This window comes from Pelecanus crispus, chromosome 3, assembly GCF_030463565.1.
Source record: "Pelecanus crispus isolate bPelCri1 chromosome 3, bPelCri1.pri, whole genome shotgun sequence".
Lineage (NCBI taxonomy): Eukaryota > Metazoa > Chordata > Aves > Pelecaniformes > Pelecanidae > Pelecanus > Pelecanus crispus.
The window spans coordinates 6,601,541-6,626,357 of NC_134645.1; the positions used below are offsets into that span (position 1 = coordinate 6,601,541).

At 44.7% G+C, this 24,817-nt stretch overlaps 1 protein-coding gene across 1 annotated transcript; it reads left to right on the forward strand.

The window, feature by feature from the left end:
- Window positions 1-4,919: 4,919 nt before the first annotated feature.
- On the forward strand, window positions 4,920-20,247 carry LOC104026669 (D-beta-hydroxybutyrate dehydrogenase, mitochondrial). The gene is made up of 4 exons (XM_075708475.1): window positions 4,920-5,268; window positions 13,671-13,823; window positions 16,647-16,777; window positions 19,900-20,247. The coding sequence occupies exons 1-4, from the start codon at window positions 4,920-4,922 to the stop codon at window positions 20,245-20,247; spliced, it is 981 nt and encodes a 326-aa protein (XP_075564590.1).
- The last annotated feature ends 4,570 nt before the right edge of the window (window positions 20,248-24,817 follow it).

Here is a 24,817-nt window from a genome sequence, read left to right on the forward strand (position 1 = left end):
CTGCACCAAAAATACACTATTTTAATTTTCTTCCTGGAAAGCTAGTTTTCCTAGTCCTGAAATGCTTGCCTGCAGAAGCAGATTCGACTTCAGCTTTTTGGATAGTTGCAGCAAGCAGTGTCATTTGCGTGTTAGCATTAGAAGGTAGGAATGTATTTTGCTAAACTTCTATCCAGATGGGCTGGTCCAGATGAGTTTCATGTTTCCTTCTGTTAGATAAGCATTGTTTTCACTGTACCGGTATCAAAAAGTCCCAGCTAAGGTCAGCAGCATGCTATGCTATTCACTGTACAATAGCAAGAGGCAAGCTAAAAAGTCTGGACTCCAAGCCAACAAGACACAACAGATGGCAAAGAGAAGAGTCGCGTTCATGGAGAAGGGCATGCAGCACAGCCAGCTCCTATGGGTCAAAAATCCTAATCCTGAACCCTGGAAATAATGAACCTGGCTTGAAAAGTATAAGAATGTTCAACAAAAGAGGGGCCTGTGTTTATAATTTCCTAGGTTTGCTTGGTTATTTGGAGCTTTTAGGAGGCGCACTGTCACATTCTCAGCATTTTTCTGAAGTTTTGACAAAGAGATGCTTTGCACTAAAAATGACTCCTGTGAAACCAAGGATGGCTCTGCAGTTACCTGAAAAGGCATCAGAGTTTCATCTTTGCTTCCGAAAATAAAAATACTAATGACTTCCACACGACGCTGGAGAGTTGAGACTGTAACAAAGACATCAAATACCATTAGTCCTCCTACCCACTCCTGAGAGTGGGTACCACTGAGCATGACAGACGGCAAATTTTGAGACAGCTCCAATTTGTGGTAAAACTGCCAGGAGGGGTAGAGGGCTGAGGGGCTGAGGGAACAGGAACAAAAGAATGGCAAAATAAACAGAGGTGAGTAGACATGAGAAGAGGCAAAAAGGTAAGAAGGAGGTTAAGGGCAGAGAAAAGCTACGCTGCCTCCTCCCCTCCCTTGTATCTTGATTTCTACTGGACCTATGCTGGCCAAAGATCTCTGCATATTACTTAAATGTCCCATAGCAACCTCTGCTCCTCACAGCCACTGCCCCTCTCCTTGGGAACTAGGTAAAAAGCAGATCTTTATTCCCTGAAGTCAGGCTGGAAGTCCTGCATCCCAGCTCTCCTTCATCATGGTCCTTTCCAGCCATTGCCTGAGAACAAACTGACGGTCCTTTGGAAATGCACTCTGTGTTTTGAGGGGTAGGGACAACATGGCAACACTTCCCTGCTCAATAACAAAGTTATAACACCATCTTTTCCATCTATTTTGCTTCGGACCAATAATTAATAGAGCTACTAAGATCTGAGTAGTATTGTTCCCAAGAGCAACCTAATCTTAAATGCCTTAAAACCCATAGTTTGGTACTTCTGGAAATGGCCCGATTTTCCAAAGTGTGGAAGAACTGCAGCCACTGTGGTCCTCAGGAATGCAGCACTTTTGAATATCTCCTTATCTAATCACCTAAGAAGAGATTATGATGCCTCTGGGAAGCTTGTTCTTCAGTTTTTTAACTGTAGCAACTTGTTATTTCACACTGAAACTTACTGGGTGACCTGGAGGAAAGCTTTAAGCACAAGCTTTACAGGTTGCGGTTCCCAGAAAGGCTCTCAGGACGAGTGGAAAATCCCTGGGCGTGTTCTAGGTGCAGTCTTGTCCAGATCCTCATCAGTACCAGCCTCTAAGCATCTTCCATTTCCTCATCTAATTCCTCAAAATCCAGGCCTTTGCTTAAACTTGCTACAGGTAAACCACAGCTGGTTTGAATTACATAAGAGGTAGAACAGATCAAGACAAAGAGTTTTTAATTAAAATGAGTAAAATTAAAATTAAAGATGAAAAAGGGATTTCAGAAACTAGACAAAAAATAGTCATAACTTCAATATGAATATTAACACATATGCATGCATATCTATGTGTGTACACATATATGTATATATTTGAGTTAGGAGCAGAATAATATAAACCAGAGGAAAATCATTCCAACAAATAGAGAAATTCTACTGCAAATACTCTGCACTGTAGACCTAAGTGGCCTCATTTACTGGACTAGGTAGTCATGAAGTTGTTTCTAACGGTGAAGGATACAGTTCTAATTCATCACTTTCAGCCTAAATTATTCTGTTGCTCTGACAACATACCGCTCCTCTTCTCAGACGGGAGCGTGCCACATTTGTGTGCCACATTTTTAATATCTTTTGAAGTTTATTTGGCGTAGAGACAGCGTAAGATTCAGAGGTTAGTTGGGTCACCTTTTATTCTTCGGGAGAATGGTTTTGTCGCTGCCTGTGATCTTCGTGTTATTAACGGGGCACGAAAGCTGAGAGAGTAGAGACTGGCAGACGCAGAGGAGAGGTGGGTAGGAGGCATGAAGAAGGTGAATCTGGAATCCCTCCCCATCTTTTTATGCTGGAGGGAACGAGACAGGGAAGCTGGCTGGAGGACAGGGTGTTACCAACTCTCATGATTTTGAGGGTTTCATAATATTTTTTTAAATATATTGTGACTCATGTAGCTGCAGGAGGCTGAGTGATCTTTTGAAGGCTAAAAAAAGGCAGCCTCTCCCAGTGTGATGGAGCATGATCAAATAAATCCTACTGAGGACAGGTATCTGGATATCTTCTTCTGGGTTTAACCATTCAGCTTCCTACTTTGTCTCCCAGCAGTGAAGCATAACCTCCTTTTCCAAGCCACTCGAGGCTTTAAGTCCTAGTACGCACTGCCTACAGGAGACCTGAGCAGTGCAGAAGAGAGAGCACAGACCAGTTTGAAGCTAAAGTAAATCTAGACAGGTGGGCAGCCGACGAGAGTAAAGACACACAAATGCCTCAGCCCACGGAAAAGAGATTTAAACAATAATTATTCCCTTTCTCCTTAGAATGCCATTCGAAGCACTCTATGTCCGTGCAAAGGGATCCCACGCAAACATGAAACACAGCTGATGGCAGGCACCGGCGCCATTTTGGAGACTCACGGGCAGCAGGGCACCACCGGTCCTGAAACCCCTCTGCCACAACCAGATACAGGGGGTATTGAAGACCAACCACTAAAAGTGAACAAGGCTGACTGTGGAGCTACAGCGACACAAATTAGGCAAAGAATTAGGACCATCCCTGTGCGTGCTAAGTCCTGCTGCTTCCTCTGCTGCTGCGTATATGCCAATGAATGACTCTGGCTCCTTCATATTTTTCAGAAGCCAACTTTAAATTGCAATTAATAAAGGCATCTGGTTCTTTCAACCATTTCATTTTACTCAGAGGAGGCAGATATGACATACTATCCCTTCCAATAGCTGCTTGGAGAGTTTCTCAGATGAAAGGGTGGGCAGAGAAAACACTGCCTAATCAAATTTCTCCTCTAATCTGAGCTCTCGGGGATCTTTGTTCAGCAATGTAAAACCATCATTTTAGCCTATGAGAAACAGGTGTTTTTCCTCCACCGAGGAGCATTTATAGGCACCTCGATACAATGCAGCAGACACAGACCCGGGCCGTAAAGAACTCACATCAGTTTAATACCATAACATAACATGCAACAACTATAATGTAATAATAATGCCCTTAATTGGTTTAGTGGTGGACTTGGTAGTGTTAGGTTAATAGTTGGACTGGATGATCTTAAAGGTCTTTTCCAACCTAAACAATTCTATGATTCTACGAATGCAGCTGTATGAGAAATCCCCATGTCACGGCCCTAGCAATACTGCTGCTGCTCTCCTTCCATGCCCTATGGCTCGTCTGTAGTGACAGGACCGGGTGAAGCTCAGGCGAGCGGGGAGGTTTAAGCACCCACGCAAACTTCAGTGCTGGATTTCGGCACAGCCCTGCTCCCTTTCGACCGCACAGATCCAGCTGACAGCCCATGCCGTGATGCTTACAGCCTGTGCTGGTTCCTTCTGAACAAGCCACGAGAAGCGTGGGGGGGACAGAGGTTCCCCCCTCCCCGGTGGGGGCACAAGAAACAAGCAATAGGATGAGAGGAAATGGTCTCAAACTGTGTCAGGGGAGGTTTAGATTGGATATTAGGAAAAATTTCTTCACAGAGCAGTCAAGCATTGGAACAGGCTGCCCAGAGAGGTGGTGGAGTCACCATCCCTGGAAGCGTTCAAAAAACAGGTAGGTGTGGCACTTTGGGACATGGCTTAGTGGGCACGGTGGTGTTGGGTTATCACAGAATCATAGAATGCTTTGGGTTGGAAGGGACCTTTAGAGGTCGTCTAGCCCAACCCCCCTGCAGTGAGCAGGGACAGCTTTAACCAGATCAGGTTGCTCAGAGCCCCATCCAACCTGACCTTGAATGTTGCCAGGGATGGGGCATCTACCACCTCTCTGGGCAACCCTTTCCAGTGCTTGACCACCCTCATGCACTGCAGGGGGGTTGGACTCGATGATCTCTCAAGGTCCCTTCCAACCCAAAGCATTCTATGATTCTATGCATCAACCATGTTGAGGGTTGGACTGGTGATCTTAGAGATCCTTTCCAACCTTAATGATTCCTAGTTTTTACTTTCATTAAAAAATAATCCAGCCACCAAGCCAGGAAACATGAAGTTATGACTCTACCCTTAGTTGGTTTAGCGGTGGACTTGGTAGTGTTAGGTTAATGGTTGGACTGGATGATCTTCAAGGTCTTTTCCAACCTCAACGATTCTATGATCCTATGACACAGCCTGCCCCAAAGCCAGAGGCTTTACGAGGACGGCAGCCTTCCTCCCCATCTTCCTCCCCAGCGCCGCTCGCAGGGGCCGCAGCCGGGCCCGGGCCCGCCGCCAGCCCGCGGGGGGGGGGGGGGGGGGCGGTGCCTGCGGGCCGCCAAGGCCCGGGGAGGGGGTGGCGGGGGGGATGGCTCTCCCGTGGCCTCCCTCCCTCCCGCCCGCCCACACGGCGCACGGCGGCGCGGGCAGCATGTGGGCCGCGGCCCCTCTCCTCCTCCTCCTCCTCCTCCTCCTCCTGCGGCCGCTGGCGCGGCTGTGGCGGCGCGGGGCGGCAGCGCTGGAGCCGGCCGGCCGGGCCGTGCTCATCACCGGCTGCGACAGCGGCTTCGGGCACCTCCTGGCCCTCCGCCTCCACCGCCTGGGCTTCACCGTTTTCGCCGGCTGCCTCTGCCCCGCCGGCGAGGGGGCGCGGCGGCTGCAGCGGGAGGCCGGCCCCGGCCCCGGCCCCGGCCGCCTGCGCGTCCTGCGGCTCGATGTCACCCGCGACCGCGACGTGCTGGCCGCCAAGGAGCTGGTGCTCAGCCACCTGCCCGAGCGAGGTGAGGCCAGGCCAGGCCAGGCCAGGCGAGCGGGGCGGCCGCGGGGACCGCTCTCCCCAGCCCCAGCCCGGGCAGGGCGAGCGGTGGGTGGGGAAGGCAGGACCGGCGGGTACGGAGCCCCAAAAACCTCCCCTGGCTTCGCCCGGGACTTGCGGGGCTGCTGGCGGGAGCCGCCCGGGAGGGTCAGCCGGGGAGCCTGTTGGTAACGGCGCCAGCCGCAGCTACCGCTGTCAGCAACAGCAGCGATGTTCTGCACGAAAAGCGCGTCGGTGCTTAGCGAAGCGGTGTGCAACCTGCGGCCTGTCCAAAGATGCCGACAGCGGAAAGTGGGTGCGCTCTTCAGGGCGCCATGGGTGAGCGTCGCCTTTCTCCCCAAAGAGGAAATCCCCGAGCGCGGGGCTCCCCGGGTGCCTGCTCCCGGGATGCCTCTGCAGGTACCCGACAGGAGGAAGCCGCAGGGAAAGCGGAGGAGAACAAGTGTGCACGCACAGGAGGCGGTGGGAAGGTGATGTATCTCTAGGTGTGATTTGTGAAAGGGGGAATAAATAAAGGAAGTGCGTTGCAGGCAGCAGCCGTGCCATAACCGAACCAGCTGCTTCTCGGTACAACTTGAGATTTGTCAAGCTAGTCCATGGATGGGTTACTTAAAAGGAAACCTGTCAATTATACGCCCTACAGGGAGCGCGCGGCCAGGAGAATGGATAGACTTGAGCTTGCAGAGTAATTGCAGACAACCTAAATCCTGTGTTATCCCCTCAGAACACCTGACAGGGCGTGGGTGGTAGGAGCGCAGTTACCTCCTTTCCCACTCAGGCTGCAGGGCGAGAGTCACCCAGCGTCATACTGGGGGATGCACTTGGCGCAGCGCAGGCTTACTTGGCCTCGGAAGGAAGATTCCCTCGGAATTACAAACGCTTTGTGCTCACGCAGGGAGTATAAGCGGAGAATAAAGCACGCAGAACGATAATGCAAGGCCTCTGCCTGCCTGCTTCATTAGCACGTCAGGAAGGGGATGAAAGGAGAAGTGGAGTAAGAAAAAGCCTAGACGCCGCTCATTAAGTCCATGTATTTATGGTTGATCTTGACCTTATCTGATTAAGAGGCAGAGCCTTCCCCTCTCGGGCTCGTTCTTGAGCTGCAGAAACAACGCGGATGACTCGCAAAAGCCCTTATAGGCTCGATGGGGACCGGGTCACCTGAAACTCTGGGTTACAGATAATTTATCCTGTCATTCTGGCAGCTTATGCAATGGTCACGTTCATGCTGCCACGTAGACTCTTGGGTCCACAGTTCAGCACTAACTTGCTGATTGTCCTTGCCGCTCATGGGCGTGCGGACGCGCCTTCGGATCAAGGCAAATCACGCTGTGAGACATCGGGGCTTGCTGGAGGGGCCAGGGAAGAGGCCGGAGCGCAGCTGGTGGGGAATGCGGCGTGCGCGCAGGCAGTGGTTTTCCTGGGTTGTCAGTCAGGCCCTTACACCCGTAACACAGGGCTGGGCATGCACAGACAGCCAGCGCGGTTTATGAAACCTTTTCCCGTTGTCAGTCAGCTCTTCTGCTGCAGCGTTTTGAGGGTACGCTGCAAAGGCAGAAAAGAAAATGTAGTCTTATAGATCCAGATAGCACATATGCCACTTGGGAAAACTCCCAATTATCAAGTAATCTTCCTCCTAAATAAAAAGGAGCAAAAGAGTTATTTTAATGTCTGATATTAATGGAGTGAATGCCACAAATCTTCTTCATAATTCATTAAAATATAGGGACACAAATATTTTTATCTCAAATGTAACGAAGCTGTGAGGATACTCTACTTATGTAGAATCTTTAAGCAAAAGACTTCAGTAGGAGTCTTCCTTCTTGGCACCTCTGAAAATAGATGTGTTGTTTTCTTTGGTATTTTAAATCTATGAAAACAATTTCAGTTTAACGATTCGACTGAAGCTTAGCTCTCATATTAACCAATTTATTCGTTAAAGATAGGAATCGTGATTTTTTTTACATTCGGGTCAAGGATTTTTTTAAATGAAATTCTTTCTCATTAGGAAAGAGAATTCTGAACCATCTGTAATTGCATTTGTGTTCTGAAAGTAGCTAGAAGATGAGAAAAGTATGTGACTGCACAGAACATTTTATCAAAGGTTCCCAAAGGGTGGGCAGTGGAGCACGCGCCTCGGTGTCCCACCAGTTCAGGAACTCTCCGTAGTGAAACCTTAGGACATTTTCCTTGGAGGGTCACAGACAGCAGCATCCACAGCCTCCACCAGGAGACTGACCAAACTGAAAATCAAGTACATGTCGGACACTTATAGTAAGGAGAACAAAGAGCAGGTGGTGAGTCTGGTAGACTGTTTTAAATAAGCGTTGGACAGACAGAAAATTTGCTTTTGGTTTTTCCACAAACAGTTCAAACTGATGTAGAAATCTAGGGTTGTGCTGAAAGGTTATAGTAGATCAGATTATCTTACTTAAAAAGCTGTGAAAACATCCACCTTTAAAACAGTTACTGGCAGTGTTCTGGATGTCCTTTTTAGCTGGTAAGTACAGTTGGATGGTTCTGTCTCTGTCTCTCCTTCCCCCTCCGTCAGAACAGGATAATTCTATTCATCAAGTCCCTGTAGAAACTGAGAAGAGGCATCTATCTCCGGGAATCACTAGGCGTTTGCTTAGGGCTTGTTCCCTCTCTGCACGTGATGCCATTTTTGCTATAATCAGTTTCACTCAGGTACCAAAGATTTTACGTACGTCACACCAGCGTGTTGGACTTAGGAATTCAGATCACTAAAACGCTCCCGTATCGTTCCAAAAAAGGTCAAAAAGAAACCACTTCAGCAATCTTCAGGTTTAATGGTAAGTATTAAAAGGCGATGCATTCCAAACTAAAACCCCAGGAGATGCACCAAAACAATGAGAAAGCAGTTAAACAACGATTGCTTTTTGCATGCTATGTTTAAATAGCTCAGAGTAAATCCTGGTAAAGATTAAATATGTATTCTTTGTGGTTACAGTATCCTCCTTTCCATGGACTGTGCCTCTCAGGCAAGTATGACTTTTTTGAATGTCAGACATTGGCAGATATGCTGTCTTCCAAGTCATCTTAATCTGACTGATAAGCCAAAATTTTGTCCTTTATCTTAAATCTTTTCTTGTAGTTGATGAAAATACACGTTTTCTTGCATTTATTACATCTCTATACACTATTTTCCTCCTTTCAAAGTTGCAGAATGCTCCTGTTTCTGCTTGTAGTTCCATAAAGCCTATTGAGCCTGGTCAGCATTACATACTCCATTGTGTCAGACCCAATATATGGACAAAGTAAGAGAAAGGAAGAGAATCCCTGTCCTGAAGAGTGTACAGTCTACAACGGAGGGCTCTCCAGACTAGAAGCTGGCAATGAACAGAGGCTGAGAGAGCTCAAGTCCCTCCTGAATCTTGTTCTTCAGCAGATTTTAGTTGCTTCAAACCTAGACCCAAGTTGAACAGGCTGTAGGTCTACACTGTAAAGCCTGTATTTTTTGCCTAGAGTCCCAATGAAAAACCTAACCTAATCGTGGACTCCACTGGATGTGAGGGTCGCACTCTCCCACCGACTCGGCTCACTGCGTGGAGAGGCATGAGAAATTCCTGGGTCTGGGGAGAACGAATCCAAGAAGCCTCGCTCAGCAGTTGCTGGTTGCAAGGGAAGTCATCCAGGATGGAGGACTACCGTGCTCTGGTATTTTCCTGTGCCCAGGATCAATTCTGCTTTAAGTAGACTATAGTGTAAAATGTACAACTAAATCTCAGGAATAAAGCACAGTACTCCCTAGCCCTTCTAGTTACGCTGTAACCATGAGATAACTAACTCAAGCTCCACCTTGCCTTCTCTCTCTCTCTGTTATGCAAGTGTAGAAATCCAAACTACTGGTAACACACCTAGCTGGACGTTCTGCCACTTCATAGTTTGTTTCCTTGTAAGTATTTGTTCTATTCCAGACTGTGAAATTATGTCAGTCTGAAAAGGATAGCAAATCAGTTTCCATGGTACATAGCTCATTCTCTAGAGCTAACTAACTGTCCCTCCACAAAAATCTTCTGGCTCTGATGCTTTTTTGTTTTTATGGCTTGTGCAGCCCTGAAGATGACTTTCTAAAATATTGAAAGTCCTTTCTTGCTTAAAAAGAAGAAACTTCTTGCACATTAAAACCAACATGAAGCAGACTGGGACTTTGGAGCATGTTGATTTGCAACTCCCTTAAGCTCTACAGAAAACCTCTTTTCTGATTTGCTGCTCCAGTTTAAAACAGGAATTTCTCCTCCTCTCCTTGACTCTTGTGAGTGGGTGACATGTAGCTAGCTGGAAGGGAGAGATATTAGTTTTTGTCTTACCTCCTACTCCAAAGTTATTAAATACTCTCCTCCACTTAATTAAGATTTCCTATTCACGGAATCCACTCAGTAGGCCCATGGTACCGTAGTTTAGCCCAGACTTCCTATTCAAATAGACTCACCCTCGCAATGAAGACAACCACAGCATAACATTCCGAGCAAAGGATGGTATGTGTCTGAAACTCAGGAGGCTCAGCTGACCTGTTACCACGAACAGCCTGCATTGCCACAGACAGATTGGCCCGTTCCCTTTCTACGTCTGGAATACGGCAAATCACACTCTCCTTCCTTTGGGTGGTTTCCTTTAGGATTGGATTGGAATCTTTCAGGAAAGAGGCTGTCATTTTTGCATGGGCTCAGGTTTAGATGAGAAACTCCAAAGATCAGTGATGCCAAGAATACATGTTCGAGTTTAGAAAATCTGGCCAAATTCAGATACTATCTGTGTGTAGGCACGTACATAGAAACGGCCTGATTTTCAAAAGGTTTTGCAGGTGCACAGCTTGATTGACTTGAATAGGAAGAGTACTTTTAAGACATTCTGGAAAAACATCAGGCATCTTTTGGGCCTAAATATGGACTTTGGATATGTGCCTTTTGGTCAACGAGCCTTGAAGTAGAGATTATCTGGGCGGTTATGTGAGAGCTAGTGTTTTTCTCCTGAAAGCCTCACTAATCTTAGGTTGGGTTTCCTAAAGTGATTCTTTAGATCCCCTGCTATATCTTTTAATCTTTCTCCTAAAGATCCATTTTCCCAACACAGAGATCAGTGAAAATCTCTTTGACATCCAGTTCTGCTTTCTATATTTACTCTCTGCCTGCCGTAGCATAGTCTAACACCCCTCTTCCTAAACTGTGCTTGCACTGAGCTCTGTTTTGACAGTCGGAGTAATTTTTCCCTTCCAGATCAAACATCAGCTGCTTTTTCCTAATGTGTCTATGCATGGACACGCTGAGGAAATGCAATGTCTTTCTCCTTCTGCTGTTCTATTCTTACTTGTGCCTTGTCCTAGATTTCCATCTAAGGACTGTCTTTCCCAGGTTACCTGAGCTGCATTGTCTAAGCAAATATACAATATATTTCGTATGCACGCTTATAGCACTAATTTTTACCACAAACATTTCAGGCAAGGAAGACCAAAGCAGATTCAAGTACCCTGAGTACACAGCTAGGCAGGTTGTTTCTCAGGAGGTAGGAAATTTTCTGAAAAAGTGGCATAAGGAGATAATGAACTGTTCGCTATTTGGGTAGAATTTTGTGAATTGATTCAACCCAACAAAGCAGCAGGAAAATTTGTGGAAAATATTAGAACATTTCCCATTCGGGAATGCCAAAATCTTCTATGAAACAATTCTTTCGCTTGAGGGCAAACAAAACGTTTTGAGCTGACCCTGGGCAAAATCTTTTTATGTTTTACTGTATCTTCTCTTTGGAAAAGTCTGTTTCAGTTTAACTCAAGCCAGTTTTTCTCCTCTTGACTTTTGATTTGGCCACAGCACCGAAAGAAGCCATTATTCTGTGATCTCTGCCTGTTTGTACACACAGGCTGGCTTCACCTGGAATCCTTGAAGTGCGTGAGGCAAATGGCTGGAGAGAAACCTTAAGCCTTGCAAGCTAAATTCTGTGTTTCAGAATTTAGAGTTTTAGTTTCAGTTTAGAGAAATCCGTTGTCTAAAGTTTAATGGCTGTATTTCTGAAGCCCTAATGAATTCAGGGATATGTGGAGCAAGTATTCTTGCTCTGCTGTGCAGGATGCAGTGGCGGAAGCAAAATGACTTTTTTTTTTTTTTAATTAGAAAAGGTAAAGCTGAGAAGATCAGGGAACAGCTTTTACAGTGATGCCAGGCTTTAGTCTGTGTTAAGAGTTAGGTTATGTAAAAATAAACCTGAGTACAGACACCTCCAGCCTTAAGTAGAAACAGATGGGGTGTGCAGCTACTCAGCCCATCTGCAGATCAGATCATGTGCAAGTACAAAAATATTGATAATTAGCTTTTACAGAGGTCTCTCTAATCCATTGATCTTGAAGCGTTTTACAAGGAGGTCAGTGTCCCATGGGGCTAGTTCCATTTTAAGAAGGAGAAATAAAGCCACAGAATGATGGAAAGGCCTGGAGCAACAGGGCAACGGCAGGAAGAAGAAGGAAGTCGAGGGTGCCTAATTCCAGTGGCCAATTTTTTGGTCCATTTCCTCTCCTCTGTCCACTAACATTTGGGGCAGTAGAAAAGAGGTGAGTACACGGGAAACTGCCGCATTACTCGGACAGCAGCCGGTCTGTATCTAAAGTTATGAGAGGTCCAGTGTCAAGGATTGCTGTGTGACAGACTGCTGAATAATGATTTATTCTCTTTGATCACACAAGTTACAAGTTCTGTGTGCTAAATTGCTGAGTTTGAGTGTTTGCTCTGCAAATGAGACATGCACTGAACTTTGTTTCTTTCTCTGTTTAAACACCAACTTCATTATGTAATATTGTTTACAAAACAAAGTATTTTTACAAATATTTGTTTCTCTGTTTCTAACATGTTAGAAAAGCTTACAGAGGTCTGCTTTACAAACTAATTCAAAAAACTGTTTCACCTTTAAGTATCGTTGTGAATGAAATCCTGGATTAGCAGTTCTTGGCAGGGGTCTGGAAGGACCACGATACCATGAAATCATCGCAGTAGCTTTGTCAGAGAAGATCAGAAAGAAAAAGAGTTCAGCCCAAGGGTTTCTACAGCACCTTCACCAGGGTGACCAAAGGACCCCTGAGAACAGCTTTGCCACCACGAGTACAGGAGGCTACAGCTGGATGGGCATCGCACCCATGCTCCAGACCCTGTGTGCAGAGGAAGGAAGAGAGGCACTGTTACCCACTCTGCCTCACCAGAAACCTAGGCTTGGAGATCCGCTAGAAGGTGTGACAAAGCTATCATTTGCCTCAGACATGTGCAAGAAATCTTAAAAAAAAAAAAAAAAAAAAAAAAAAGCATAAGTAGAATTGTCAAGGCTGGCCAGAGATGGGCTGCAAACTTAGCTATTTCAGTGCGAGCCAGGCTACTATGTACTTCTTAGTTACACTGCTGGTCACCCTAGAAATACCCTCAGTCAGGATTTGAGGACAGAAATGAGAATGTTTTCAAAAGCAGCGTGTCACTCACAGCTTTACCGTACATCTACAGATACGTGCTCTGAAGGCAAGAACAAGTCAGCACGGCTTAATCAGCCTTTAGTCAGCACGTCAGCTCCAAACTGCGAGCACTCTACACTTGAACGAAAAAGCATTTCCAACAGTTGAGGTTGTTAGCACTGCACAGCGCTCACATGAACCGTTCTGTGGCTTTGGGCTAAAGGGCTTTCACTTTCTGGCAGCGAGTTGTGTCAGAACAAGCTTTGCTGCCAATAAATTTCTGCTTGTGAACACTGGAATCGTGCTGCGTTTCAGGGCGCTGGGCTCCTTAGCACCAAAAACTGTTGTTATGTGCGGAATAGAGTTCTCCAAGAGTACAAAATAATAAAAAAAATTACCGTAGCCATTGACCTTACTTGATTACTCCACCCAATGCTGCACCCATGTACCTGATTCTGGCTGATTTCAGAAGGAATTGAAGCTCAAATCTTGGAAAAGGAACCAAGACTTAGGCTCCTAAATTAGTCAGGCACTTTGAAAATATTACCCCTTAGCCTTTAGACTGTTTAATATAATTTTCACAAAGCTGCTCATAGCACATAGTGGGATTACAGTAATTAAAATATCATGGTACACCGCATTTGCAGTAAGATGTAGTCTCCTAGATCATGTTATTCATAAATAACTTAAGATGGCTATAAAGTGAGTGATTATTAAATAGCACTGAGACTTATATAGTCCAGGTAATGGCCACAATTACATTGCTTCGTTAAACAAAACATGCCTGCACTTATAAGTGGAAAAGACAAAAAGATAACACAATTAAAAAGTTGTTTCCAAGGGTTCAAGTCACTAGTGTTGCGTCACCTAATGGTGGTGGTTTTACGGTGAAAAATGCTTGTTGAGACTTTTCTCTTCCATAGGTTTCTGGGGGCTTGTCAACAATGCAGGAGTATCAACATTTGGCGAGACAGGGTGGCTGTCTATGGAGAAATATGAAAAATTTGCAGATGTGAATCTCCTTGGGAGCATCAGGACAACCCTGGCATTTCTTCCCCTTCTCAGGAAATACAAGGGTAATGCTAATCCACTGTTATTTAGAGTGGTAGAATAATTAGCTTACTATAATCAGGGTAATGTAGCATCTATAAAAGAAGCTTTAATTGTCTCTCATTGAACTGAAATGACAGCTGCCTCCTGTGTGGCCTGAAAGAGCAACTTGATCCTGAAAAGAGGGTAAAGTCATAAGGGGAAAAAAATACCCTTAAAGATTCTGTCATTACAATACATAGGAAAAAAAAGGTATTTGCAGAAAATGAATTAACTCAAGTGTTTGACTCAAAAAAGAGAGAAAAAAATGCTTACAGTAGATCATTAAGCCCAGGCAAGACTTTGTAAGCACTGACAATCAGAAGACACAAAGATCCAATAAACTCCTGCTTAACTTTATTATTTAGGCTTTACTATTTTACTGTTTGGCAATTGAGAGAGGAAGGATGATCCTACAGAGATGAACTAGGGACACCCAGCTTCCAGTTTCAGGCCTAGCAAGATCCTCTCTATGACCTTGGGCAGGAAACTTCAAGTACATGAAACAGTGCTGTGCAGAGATGCCTGGGTATCGAATGGGATAAATGCGTTTGCACAGCCCTCCATACGTGTGGGCTTTATCCTTTCTTCTGAGAAGAAATTGTTCAAGTGGCCCTCTACAGCATTGCAGCATGTCTCAACTGCTTTGCAGTTTGTTCCCTACCTGTCCCTATCTATATTTGGGAAACAAAGATACCCTTCTCCTTCCTCCCTCTTTTGCTTAGCTTGTCTGTTTTCAGTTGTAAGCTCTTTAAGGTGAGGATGTGTTCTGTGTGTTTACAGCATCACGCACAGTAAGGGCTAGGTTTCACCTGGAAGCCCCAGATGTCTGTTACACAAAATGTTGGTAAGATAAAAGCAACATAAAAGCCTTTTTTGCTACTGTGCTTCTTTCTGCTTGGTTGCCTTCGGTTGATGATATTTTGATGCAAGAAGAAAGAAACTTTTAAATACTGCAAACTGGATGTGTTTTTGTAAAGGAATGTGCTATTGCATATACTCAGTGCGAAACAACAGATGTGTTATGTGGCCACTACACGGGGAGGCATCACTTTTTTTCTGTGATGTCCTGCCTACTGCTAAACTCTGTGATGTTGATCCAATAAAGGCATTTGTCCAACTTCCTGAATTGCAAGGGGTTACTTTGAAGCGAAAGGGACTAATTGTGTCTATGATATTAAGCACATGCATAAACTTTTAGAGGATTTGGGTCTGGATGGCTGCACATACATAGTACCTTATCTCAAAAGAGCGCTCTGCATCTTACTCCTGGCTGTCAATGCTGCCTTGCCCACACTCCATTTTCAATCCCATCTATGTAGGAGAGGAGGCCAGGGCACTTCTAGGAAGCATCCGAGGTTTCCCATCTCCTTCCTTGCAGGAACAGCCAGGACAGCGAAAGCTCGTGTTTTGGGGGGCAGCAAGTGGCCTCTCCAAATGAAAAGCTTGAATTATGGATGTTGGAGCATTCTCCTGGGAAAGCTGATTTTCAGTTACCTTAGGCAAAGAGAGATGTTAAATGATGTGTCCCTGGGGGTGTGCCCCAAATCACTTAGATGAAGGAGGCAGAGGTCATCCTACCATTACTTACCCAGTAGCTGTTTTCTGAAAGAAGGGGCTTACTGCCGTTTTAAGATGAGCACCTGTTCCAAGAAAAACTTCACGATTTTTAATACTTGTAAAGGGAGGTATTGCCCTCCAGCCTAGAATTAAGCATCCTACTCTGAGAGGAGCAACATTTCCCTGTAACTTTTCCAGATGGCCAGGCCAGCTGATGTAGCATCTTGATCAGCAAGCTGGTAGTTGTTCTCCCATTATTGTACGTAAGATTTATTCCAGATGCTGTGTAGGAAGGCATGGAACCTAATTCAGAATGACAGATGTCACTGCATTCCCATGATACCCTTTTGATATCCTACAAGCCTATGTAATTTGGACAGATCTGGGCCCAGATGTTATCTGCATCTGTGGCAGCAATAGGAATGCAACTATGTTCTCTGTATTGTTAGCAACAAGGCCATCTTCTCTCTCATCTCTGGTATTTCTAGACCCACATTCACACATTTCTTACTCTACCGTATAACGATGTGATAGAAGTTTACAAGTAAACAATGGAAGTGAATGACAGCCCAGTGCCTCAAATCAGAAAATCTCTGCTATTTAAGGCATGCCTGTACTCGACAAGAGTTATAAAGGGGGGGAAAAAGCAGCACAGATCAGGGAAATCACAGCAAGGCAGTGTAAGGCTGCACACATTTTGTCAAGTCACCCTTCTCTGGTGAAGCTTATCACTGTACAGTCTGATTTTGACTTTATATGCACAGTTGTAAGCCAAGTCTCAGTGCAGAGACATCATTAGCGCAGAAAAAGTGGTATTAGTAGTCATATGTCCACCGCAGGGAAAATCATCTGCTCCTCTCCTCTGCAGTCCTTCTCCTATTACTAGTATAGTCTTTTACTACTATTTTTCACTCTAAAGTTTTCAGGGGACTGCTTTGTTTCCATCTCTTTCATCCTGTCTCAGACTCGAAAGGAGTAGGCAGCACATTGGGAATGTGTTACGCTTTGTTTAGTCCAGCATCTGTCACTAGATGGAAGGAAGATTTTTGTGTGAAGTTCTCTGCTTAACAGAGCTGAGTGCACTTCTGTGCTGGGACTGCACACTTACACAGCCCAGCTTTGGCATGCTATGTAGTAAAACAGCATCATGCTAAATACCACCTTATTAGCAGTTCAGAAGACTCGGGTAAATCAATCCTATGCTAAAGACTGAGAGTGAAGTTATGTTATTTGCACCATTTTCTTTCCAGGACGTATTGTTTTCATGTCCAGTATTATTGCCTATTTTGCTCTGGGAAATGGCATTTATTCTATGACCAAGGCTGCTATTGAAAGATTCTCTGATGCTCTAAGACTGGAGATGAAGAAGTTTGGTGTCCAGGTAAGTGATGTAACGAGCAGTTGTTGTGTGAAACTCCCTGGTATTTCTAACATTGATTTTTCAGATGAGAAAGAGAGAAGTTTCACTCCTGAAACTTCCTACAGAGCTGAAATGCATCTTTTTGTGGGGAAAGAAGCAAGCGACTTGCACAAAGCATACCAGACAATGGCGTGGGGGTGGAAATTTTGGCCAAGGGAACAAGAACAAGCGTATGCAAAATAATATCTAATCTCATGCAAAGTAAGATCTGTGCATCCACATGACAAAGATAGAGATCAGAGCTGAATCCATGGGTGCAGCTTCCCCTTGGAAAGGGGTGGTTTCTCTGAGGCTTATCAGTGAGCTGGAAATCACTGAGAAAATGGACCTTGGTGATGTTTGCAGTTCTGAGCAGCTGTGGGACAGCGCTCCTCCTCTTTACGCCAAGACTGCAACTTCCACCCTTTCTCCACATCCTCTACAGTAGAGAAACTTTCCGAGTCGGGCCTGCCTGAGCAGTGCCACGCTCTGTGAAGAGCTCCTAACATTACCAGGTAACTGAAACTTTCTCTGGGGTGGCTGCAGGAGCAAAGAGCCCAGGTGTGAGCGACGTGCAGCGAAAAGGAAGGCTTGTCACCTACCTGAGGGCTTCTTTCTCTCTCTCCTCTCTCACAAACATCAGTGCTTAAAAGCTCCTTCCTTTTTGTGGGAACAGCTGCACTGCAAGAGGCAGTACTGTGCAGAGTAATTATGTTTTTATTCTCTTAACCTAAGAGGCTCTAAGAGTGCTCTTAGTGCCCTGTCTAAGCAACGCTGATAGTCAAACCTGAAGCTTAGATCACTAAGTAGCTTCACTAGGCTTTTTTCTTGGAGTCGCTCCACTGTTGAAACACTTTTCCCAAACACCAAAAGTCTTCCCTAGAGGATTTACATTGGTGTACTCTTTACGTGCACAGATCTACAGCACTGTTCATAAGCTTTGTGTTGGAAGAAATTACAGCTATGCACCTAGTAACTACCCCTCTCAGAGAAATAAAAAAATGCTATAAAATGCAAGTGATTTTACACATCCTAATACCACACAGCGTGATGAGGATTTGAACCGATTAGCTGAGGATAATCTCAAATGCATGGAAGAGCTTAGTTTAACAGGTTAGCTACTGCAGTCATTTTGGGATTTTTTTTCGCTCCCCCACCCCCAGAATAGCCCCAGCACACACTACAGTGAGCCAGGCTGACAAACATTTCCAAAATATCTGTGAGACTTATTTTTCTGTCTCCCACTGTATGCAAGACACAGGCTGGCATTTGTCTCAGAACCTACCCTGCAGAATACACAGTCCCTCTTCCCTATGCTCCCTCCCCTGCCGTGTCATTCCCTTTGTCCTTTCAGGAGAAAGTCACCCAGAGGTGGCAAGGAACGCATGGAGTTATGGCTCCGTCCCACTGAACTCTGGCCAGGCAAGCTGGCTGCCTACAGGAAACAAAGTATGTGTCTTCTAATAGAAAGAAGGCTACAGAAAAACAAGGAAGGGAAAACAACCCCATCATCTCTCCTTCTCTCTTCCAAAAAGCTCCAAAACTGGAAGTTTTCAAATTTCCTTTGTTTAAAATAAATGAGATGTTTGCTATCGGCATTAGTTTGGCTAATACTAAACACTTTTGAAAATAGCACCCTAAGGGAGGGCCCCAAAAGATGCCCCGTGACAAACCTACCTGAGGCAGCATAAGATGCCCCCAGCTATGCATACCATCTCTCTGCCGGAGCTTAACCCACATCCCTTCCTGCTCTCTGCATGCAGCGCCTCAACCCCGCCGGTACCAATCCAGCACTGGAACAGGCTGCCCAGGGAAGTGGTGGAGTCACCATCCCTGGAGGCGTTCAAAAAACGGGCAGACGTGGCACTTTGGGGCATGGTTTAGTAGGCACCGTGGTGTTGGGTTGATGGTTGGACTGATGTTCTTAGAGGTCCTTTCCAACCTTAATGATGCTATTCTAGTTTTACTTTCATTAAAAAATAATCCAGCCATCAAGCCAGGAAACATGAAATTAATTCTTCCTCTACCCTTAATTGGTTTAGTGGTGGACTTCGTAGTGTTAGGCTAATGGTTGGACTGATGATCTTAAAGGTCTTTTCCAACCTAAACAATTCTGTGATTCTATGATACGCAGTGCGCCGACTGCCGTGCAGGCCGAGAGGCAGGCACGTGCTGGTACTGACACACAGGTGGTAGCCTCTGGTAGATGGGCTCGGTGGCAGATTGGAGACATTAAGGTTTTATATTACCACAGACTTTCCAGAGAACGCCTGTCAGATAGTCTTTAGAAATCAGGTCAGTTAAATGCCATGGAGTTTTTAATGTTGCATATCTACAAATAGTTTGAACAAGCCCGCTGCTAACTGAGGAAAAGCTTGCATACTGTGAACATTCAGCCTGAAATTCCCCAGAAGTCAGAACAGCAGCAACAGCACATGCAAGGAAAACAGGCGGAGCAGCAAAGGATTTCTTTGTTTTCAATTTAAATGTACAGGCACAGAAATCTATGGAAATTTGCTAATGACTCCAGTGAGAGCTAGACCAGGACCTTTGGTCCCCTCTGTACTTGGCTGACGAGGTCTATTTTCCTTTTAATGACACCTGCTTGGGGAAAACAGCACTTCTTTCCCCAGGATCTTCTAATTTTCTTTGACATCTCCTTTCGTCCCAAACTGGGGAAAAAATATTACCCCTTGCAAGATTCATCACTGAGTGAAAAATCCAAAGTATGCCACTTTGGAGACATCAAAGTCATACTGAAATGCTTTGTCTCGGTATTGTCAAAACATTTATACCATTAAGCATTCTGTAAAAATCAAAGATGCACTATTGCATTCTGTGAAGGTATGCTGAGTAGTCAAAACAAGAACATTAACATCAGAGCGAAATGAGGAAGTCAGAATAAAGCACCTCTGCAATCTTAAACATTTCACGGGAATATATTTTATTTCAGTCAAGTTTTCAAGGTTAAAATTTCAACAAAGCAGCATTTTCTGGAAGAAATCTGTCTGCAGAAAGCGTTTGATCTGTTTTACTGACTATAGTATTTAATTGAATTCAGGATGACTGATTGCATCTTGATAAGTTTTACATCTTGCTTTTAGGTCTGTATTATTCAGCCAGGAAATTATGCGCAATCTACAAAAATTCAGCCACCAGTCAATGCCGAAGAGATTTGGAATGAACTCAGCGAAGAGGAAAAGGCAGTTTACAACAAGGAGTATGTTCAAGAGCGGGCAAACTTTTTCAACAACATACTCAGCGAAGGAAGCACTAATGGCAGTGAAGTTGTAGATGCTATGGTAGATGCTTTAATGTCTCCTGCACCCAAGGCACGTTACATGGTAGCAAAGCTGAAGGAAAAAGCACTGGTGTTTTTGTGTGCTTTATTCCCGACTGTTGTGATGGATTTCATTTTGTCCTATGGTCTGAGTAAAGTAAAACTTGCATAGCCTATGTTGGAACTATTCAGTGAGTCAGGTGGGGCAGTTTTTTAAAATGTGAAAGCCAGGGCTGAATCTAATGCCCCCAGAAATCAGTATAATGAAACCAATTAACTGATACAAACTTTGGAGGGTCTCCCTAGTCAGAACGGTCACTTATTCATAAGGAAAAACATACAGGACCCCATGTAAAATTAGGTAACTTTATTTCTCCCATGTGGAAAAAAAAATACAGCCACTTACACTGCTTTAGGTATTGCCTAGAAAATTTAATGCAGCTTTTTCTAATGCAATACCAGGTTACTGTGTCACAGACATGGCAGAGCCAAAATGGAGCATATCCTACAGGGCAACTACAGCAGAGATGAAAATACCTTATTTGTAGGAACCCCAGTAGTAATTTATTAGGGGTGATGGGAAGAGGTTAATGAAAAAGCTAGGAATGAGCAATAGACCTCAAAATACTTTGAATGGAGTTAAGTGTCTGTAGAAAGTTAGGAAGTGTCAAATAATAAAGCTGTAATATGGAAACAGTGTCTTGGCTAACTACAGTTCAGTACTTTTTCAGGTGTTCTGGATAAATCTGTAACAAAGCCAATATATCATGGACTTTGGAAAATTAAATAGCATATTCCATTGACAAATGAATATTCAGTCGTAAATAAACTCTATCTTTTATCTAATGTCTGGAGTAATCAATGCGTTAACCTGAAGTGTAGTCAGAGCGCTAAACACCAAGGTGACAGATACCAGTATGCAGTAGCAGCCTGTAGCTTAGAAAGAATATATTCAGCCTGGAGCTCTGGTTTTGCTGCTATTACAGGGAATAAGGTCTGATGAAAAAAAAAAATCTATTAAAATGAACGCGAAAACTTTAGTAACGTGTATCTGTGAGTAACAGAGCACAGTGGCTTCATTAGCAGTCTCCTACTAACTGTTGTGGAAAAGATTACCGGTTTACACATACACAGTTTTAAATTTGGCTTGGTTGCGGCATGGCACAAAATCCAAGAACTCTGGGACCAAAACATCGCAGAGGAGCTGGGATCAGCTGTGGTGACACTGGTAAATACGGGGCAGCAGCACGGATCATCAGCTGCCCCCATGCCAGGTCTCCCATATCAAACCAAAGACCCTGCTGTAAGTTGACCTGGTTAACTTTTCGGTCTGAACCAGAAACTGCATCGTAGATCTGGGAAGTCTGTCTTAATGTATTTAATTAATTATTGAGAAAAGTTACTCTCTCTTGTGGTGGGTAATTGGGCAGTCTGAGTCAGGAACATAGGTGAGATTAGCAAACTGACTGACAATTCCAGGTCCTCTCCTGGTAACACTCAGCAGTGGAACAGCCATCTTACTGGACCTCTTTTAGATTGTGGAACATCTTTCTTCTCTTTCCAAATGCTGGACCCATCCCTGGAGCTGGCAAGAGGACAAGCCAGGGCTCTCACCAGTTCCACAGCCCGTCAACAGCAATGTAATCAGATCATTATCCATCCACTCCCCTCATTTAACCACAACGGAGCAAGGCCAAGCAAGGGAATAGGAACAAGGCTTATTCTAACTGAACCAATTGATTTCTTGTACAGGAATTCCCCCTGCTTGACCTCAGGGATTTCAGCAGCCTTAGATTGCTTTGGAAGAGTTGCTTCCATGCTCTTAGCCATTCTTTGTGCAGATTACCCTTCCTTACAGTAAGTAGCACTGAACTCAACAAGCAGCTTTGAAACCCAGATGTTTATCCATCAGGCTCAGGATACATGTGCTTCTCTCTGCCCCAAAGACAACATCGCTTTCCATTACATGGTCTCCCTTCTATTTGCATTTCTAAAAGCTACTGCAATAAGTTGTGGCCAAGAGCCAGCACCACTAGAAAATCTGCCTTCCAGATACCGATGACACGAAATAACTTCCAACTGAAAATTCCTCCTTTATTTGCTGTGTATGGTGGTGAAGCATACAATCAATATTTCAGTAGCCTCATGTCAGGCTTTTTCATGGCTGTCTAACCTGTCAGCATGGAAGCTAACTGAAAAACAGCTACAAAATTATTATCTTTTGTCTTCCCCCTCAGCTTTTTAATATTATGATCTGCATACAAAGAACTAATCAAGAGAGGGTCAGAGCTTCAGTTATTAACAGGCCTGATGCACTCCCACCAAAAGTCATCTGGAATCTTCCCACCGAGTTATATGTGTGCCAAGGCACAGCGTTGGACAAGTACACATAAAAAAAAGTAGCAGGCATGACTGCAGAGTCCCTGGGCTTAATAGGAAAGAAACCCTCATAAGAAACGGTGATGAAAGGGGTGCAGCACTCCCTCCTCCACAGGTCTTGCAGGGTACAGAAGTTGCAGGATTAGTAACAGAAGCTTTTAGCGAACAAACGTTGCTAACCAAGTCAGCGACAAACTCCGAGGACTCTCAGAGCTGTCAGCTCTTCAGCCGAACTCCTGCTCACCTACGCATCACTGGAAAGCTCACCCAGCTAGGGATCCCAGCCCTCATCCTGGCCCACACGGTACCTGGGGAGCACATGCTGGGCAGCGCACAATTGCTGGACCCCCCCCACTATCCCGTTTGTTACTTTGCCGCAATATCGGGTGAGGAGAGCCTCCCTCTTACCCAGTAACCCTGAAATCACCTTTTCCTCAAGTCAAGTTAAAGTGCAGATGCATACAAGAAGCCTATTATTTACAACATCCAAAATAAGCAACAGTTACGGTGTTTTAGGAAAAACTTAGGCGACAAAAATAAAAGAGAAAAAAACCCCATTCTATTGACACTACTCTTAAATCTGAAATGCTCCCCTCCCAATACCCAGCTAACCTGCTGCAGACACTTTCCTGGGATTGTTTTTCTATGTGGTGTTCAGCTCAGATTGCATTCAACAGAGAACTTCTTGGCAGAACACATTAGCTTTTATCACTCCTTGTCTTTTACAAGCCCTGCTGACAGTTTGGGAAAAATTTAATTTTTTCCCTTGAGAACAACCACCACAAAAGAGATGCAGCTTTCCTCCCAAGTCTCTCCTCCAGGGACACAGTATCAGGGACCCAACCAAATATATAAGCAGACATGATAGCACCATGGGTTATTGGAATGCTCCAGCATTCTAATGGCTGTATGAACATGCACATGGATTTTACAGAGGCTTGGTCAGGAGGTAAATTCCAGCCATCTTGAGGCTTTCTTACTAAGCCACTTACATCAGTGGTTTCATGGATTTTCTCTTTTATGCAAGGGCTTATTCCTAAAAGCGCATATTAATTGGCAGAAAGAATGAGCATTGTTTTTGACAGCAAGCAATTACAGAAAGAGTATAAAGAAGAGCAAAAAAGTTAAGCTAAATCAGCTTAGTAAGTTGTGCGTTGATCTGAGTGACATTAACAGCTTCATACAATGTCATCAAAAAAGAAACAGAGCGGAGCCCAGGAAATACACATATAACACAAGGAGTAGCAGGGTTTTGCCTACCAGCCCAGTTTTGAGGTAGTTGAGCTGCTGCGTGAAACAAAGATAAGCTCTAGAAACTCATCGTTCCTTCCAGGAGACTACTCCCCTAACTTGAGAGGGCACAGTTTGAGAAATGCGCCCATGACAACACCCCAGCCCGGGCCGCAGGCTGTTCCAGTGGGCCGTACCTCTGCACTCACAGTCAGCGTTGCCGTGGGCATCACCAAGAGTTACACACACCCGCCCCGACCAGCTGCAGCAGCACTTGGCTCCCACTGCAGTGTTATGGATGGGCTAGGCAGAGAGTTTTATTGACGCTTAGCAATATTAACACCCTGATTTGATCTCGTGCTCCCTCAGTGGAACTCACAGCTAGCTGAAACAGTCCAGATGACCTTCAGAATTAGCCAAACGTGTAAGTTTGTGTTATTCTCCCAAGCTGGCAAATCTGAACAAGGAGATTTTGGGTGTAATGCACCATACAGCAGATTTTTTGCAGTAGCATCAGAATCCAGAGAGATTAGTAACAGTAATAATTACTTGCGTCGTAGAAGGCTTAAGTAAAAACCATGTAATCTCCAAGCATACCTTCCAGCTAAAGTCAGACTATCACCTAGCCCACGTTCCACCGATGTCAGCAGGACTCTAGTGCCAACCAGCAAGAGTCTCCTTACGGTGCACAGCCTCCTTCCAGAGGTCAGCTGTGGGTCGTTTGTAGCATCCTTGTGCTTTTATATCAACAGATAAAAACCAGCACAATACAAAGACGGCAAGTGATATTGAGGATGACAGCTATATTATTCTGCTTGTTTCATGCAGGGACTGTGTAGTGCTGTGAGTCTGGCACCTTCTGCTAGCACCAAATAAAACTTCACAGCCTTTGTATTTCAAATACTTTGAAGCAGCTGTGCAGCAGTGAAGTCTTTTCATGTGTAATTAGACAATTTTGGAGCTGTAAAGTGAGCATATATTGGTAATGGAGGCTTTACCTATCATGATGGAGCATGTATGTTGTAGGAGCAAAAGGAGGTTAATGTTTAAGAGAGCATAAAACAAGGGAAAAACATATATGCTCCTCAGTGATAAATGTTCTTTGCAATAGTCCTCATTAGGAAATTATTTCC

Excerpts from the sequence above, each read along its gene's own strand:
- LOC104026669 (XM_075708475.1), top strand. The coding sequence starts at position 4,920 with ATGTGGGCCGCGGCCCCTCTCCTCCTCCTCCTCCTCCTCCTCCTCCTG. Across the intron at positions 13,824-16,646 it reads CCTTCTCAGGAAATACAAGG|GACGTATTGTTTTCATGTCC; the intron begins GTAATGCTAATC and ends TTTTCTTTCCAG. Across the intron at positions 16,778-19,899 it reads TGAAGAAGTTTGGTGTCCAG|GTCTGTATTATTCAGCCAGG; the intron begins GTAAGTGATGTA and ends TCTTGCTTTTAG.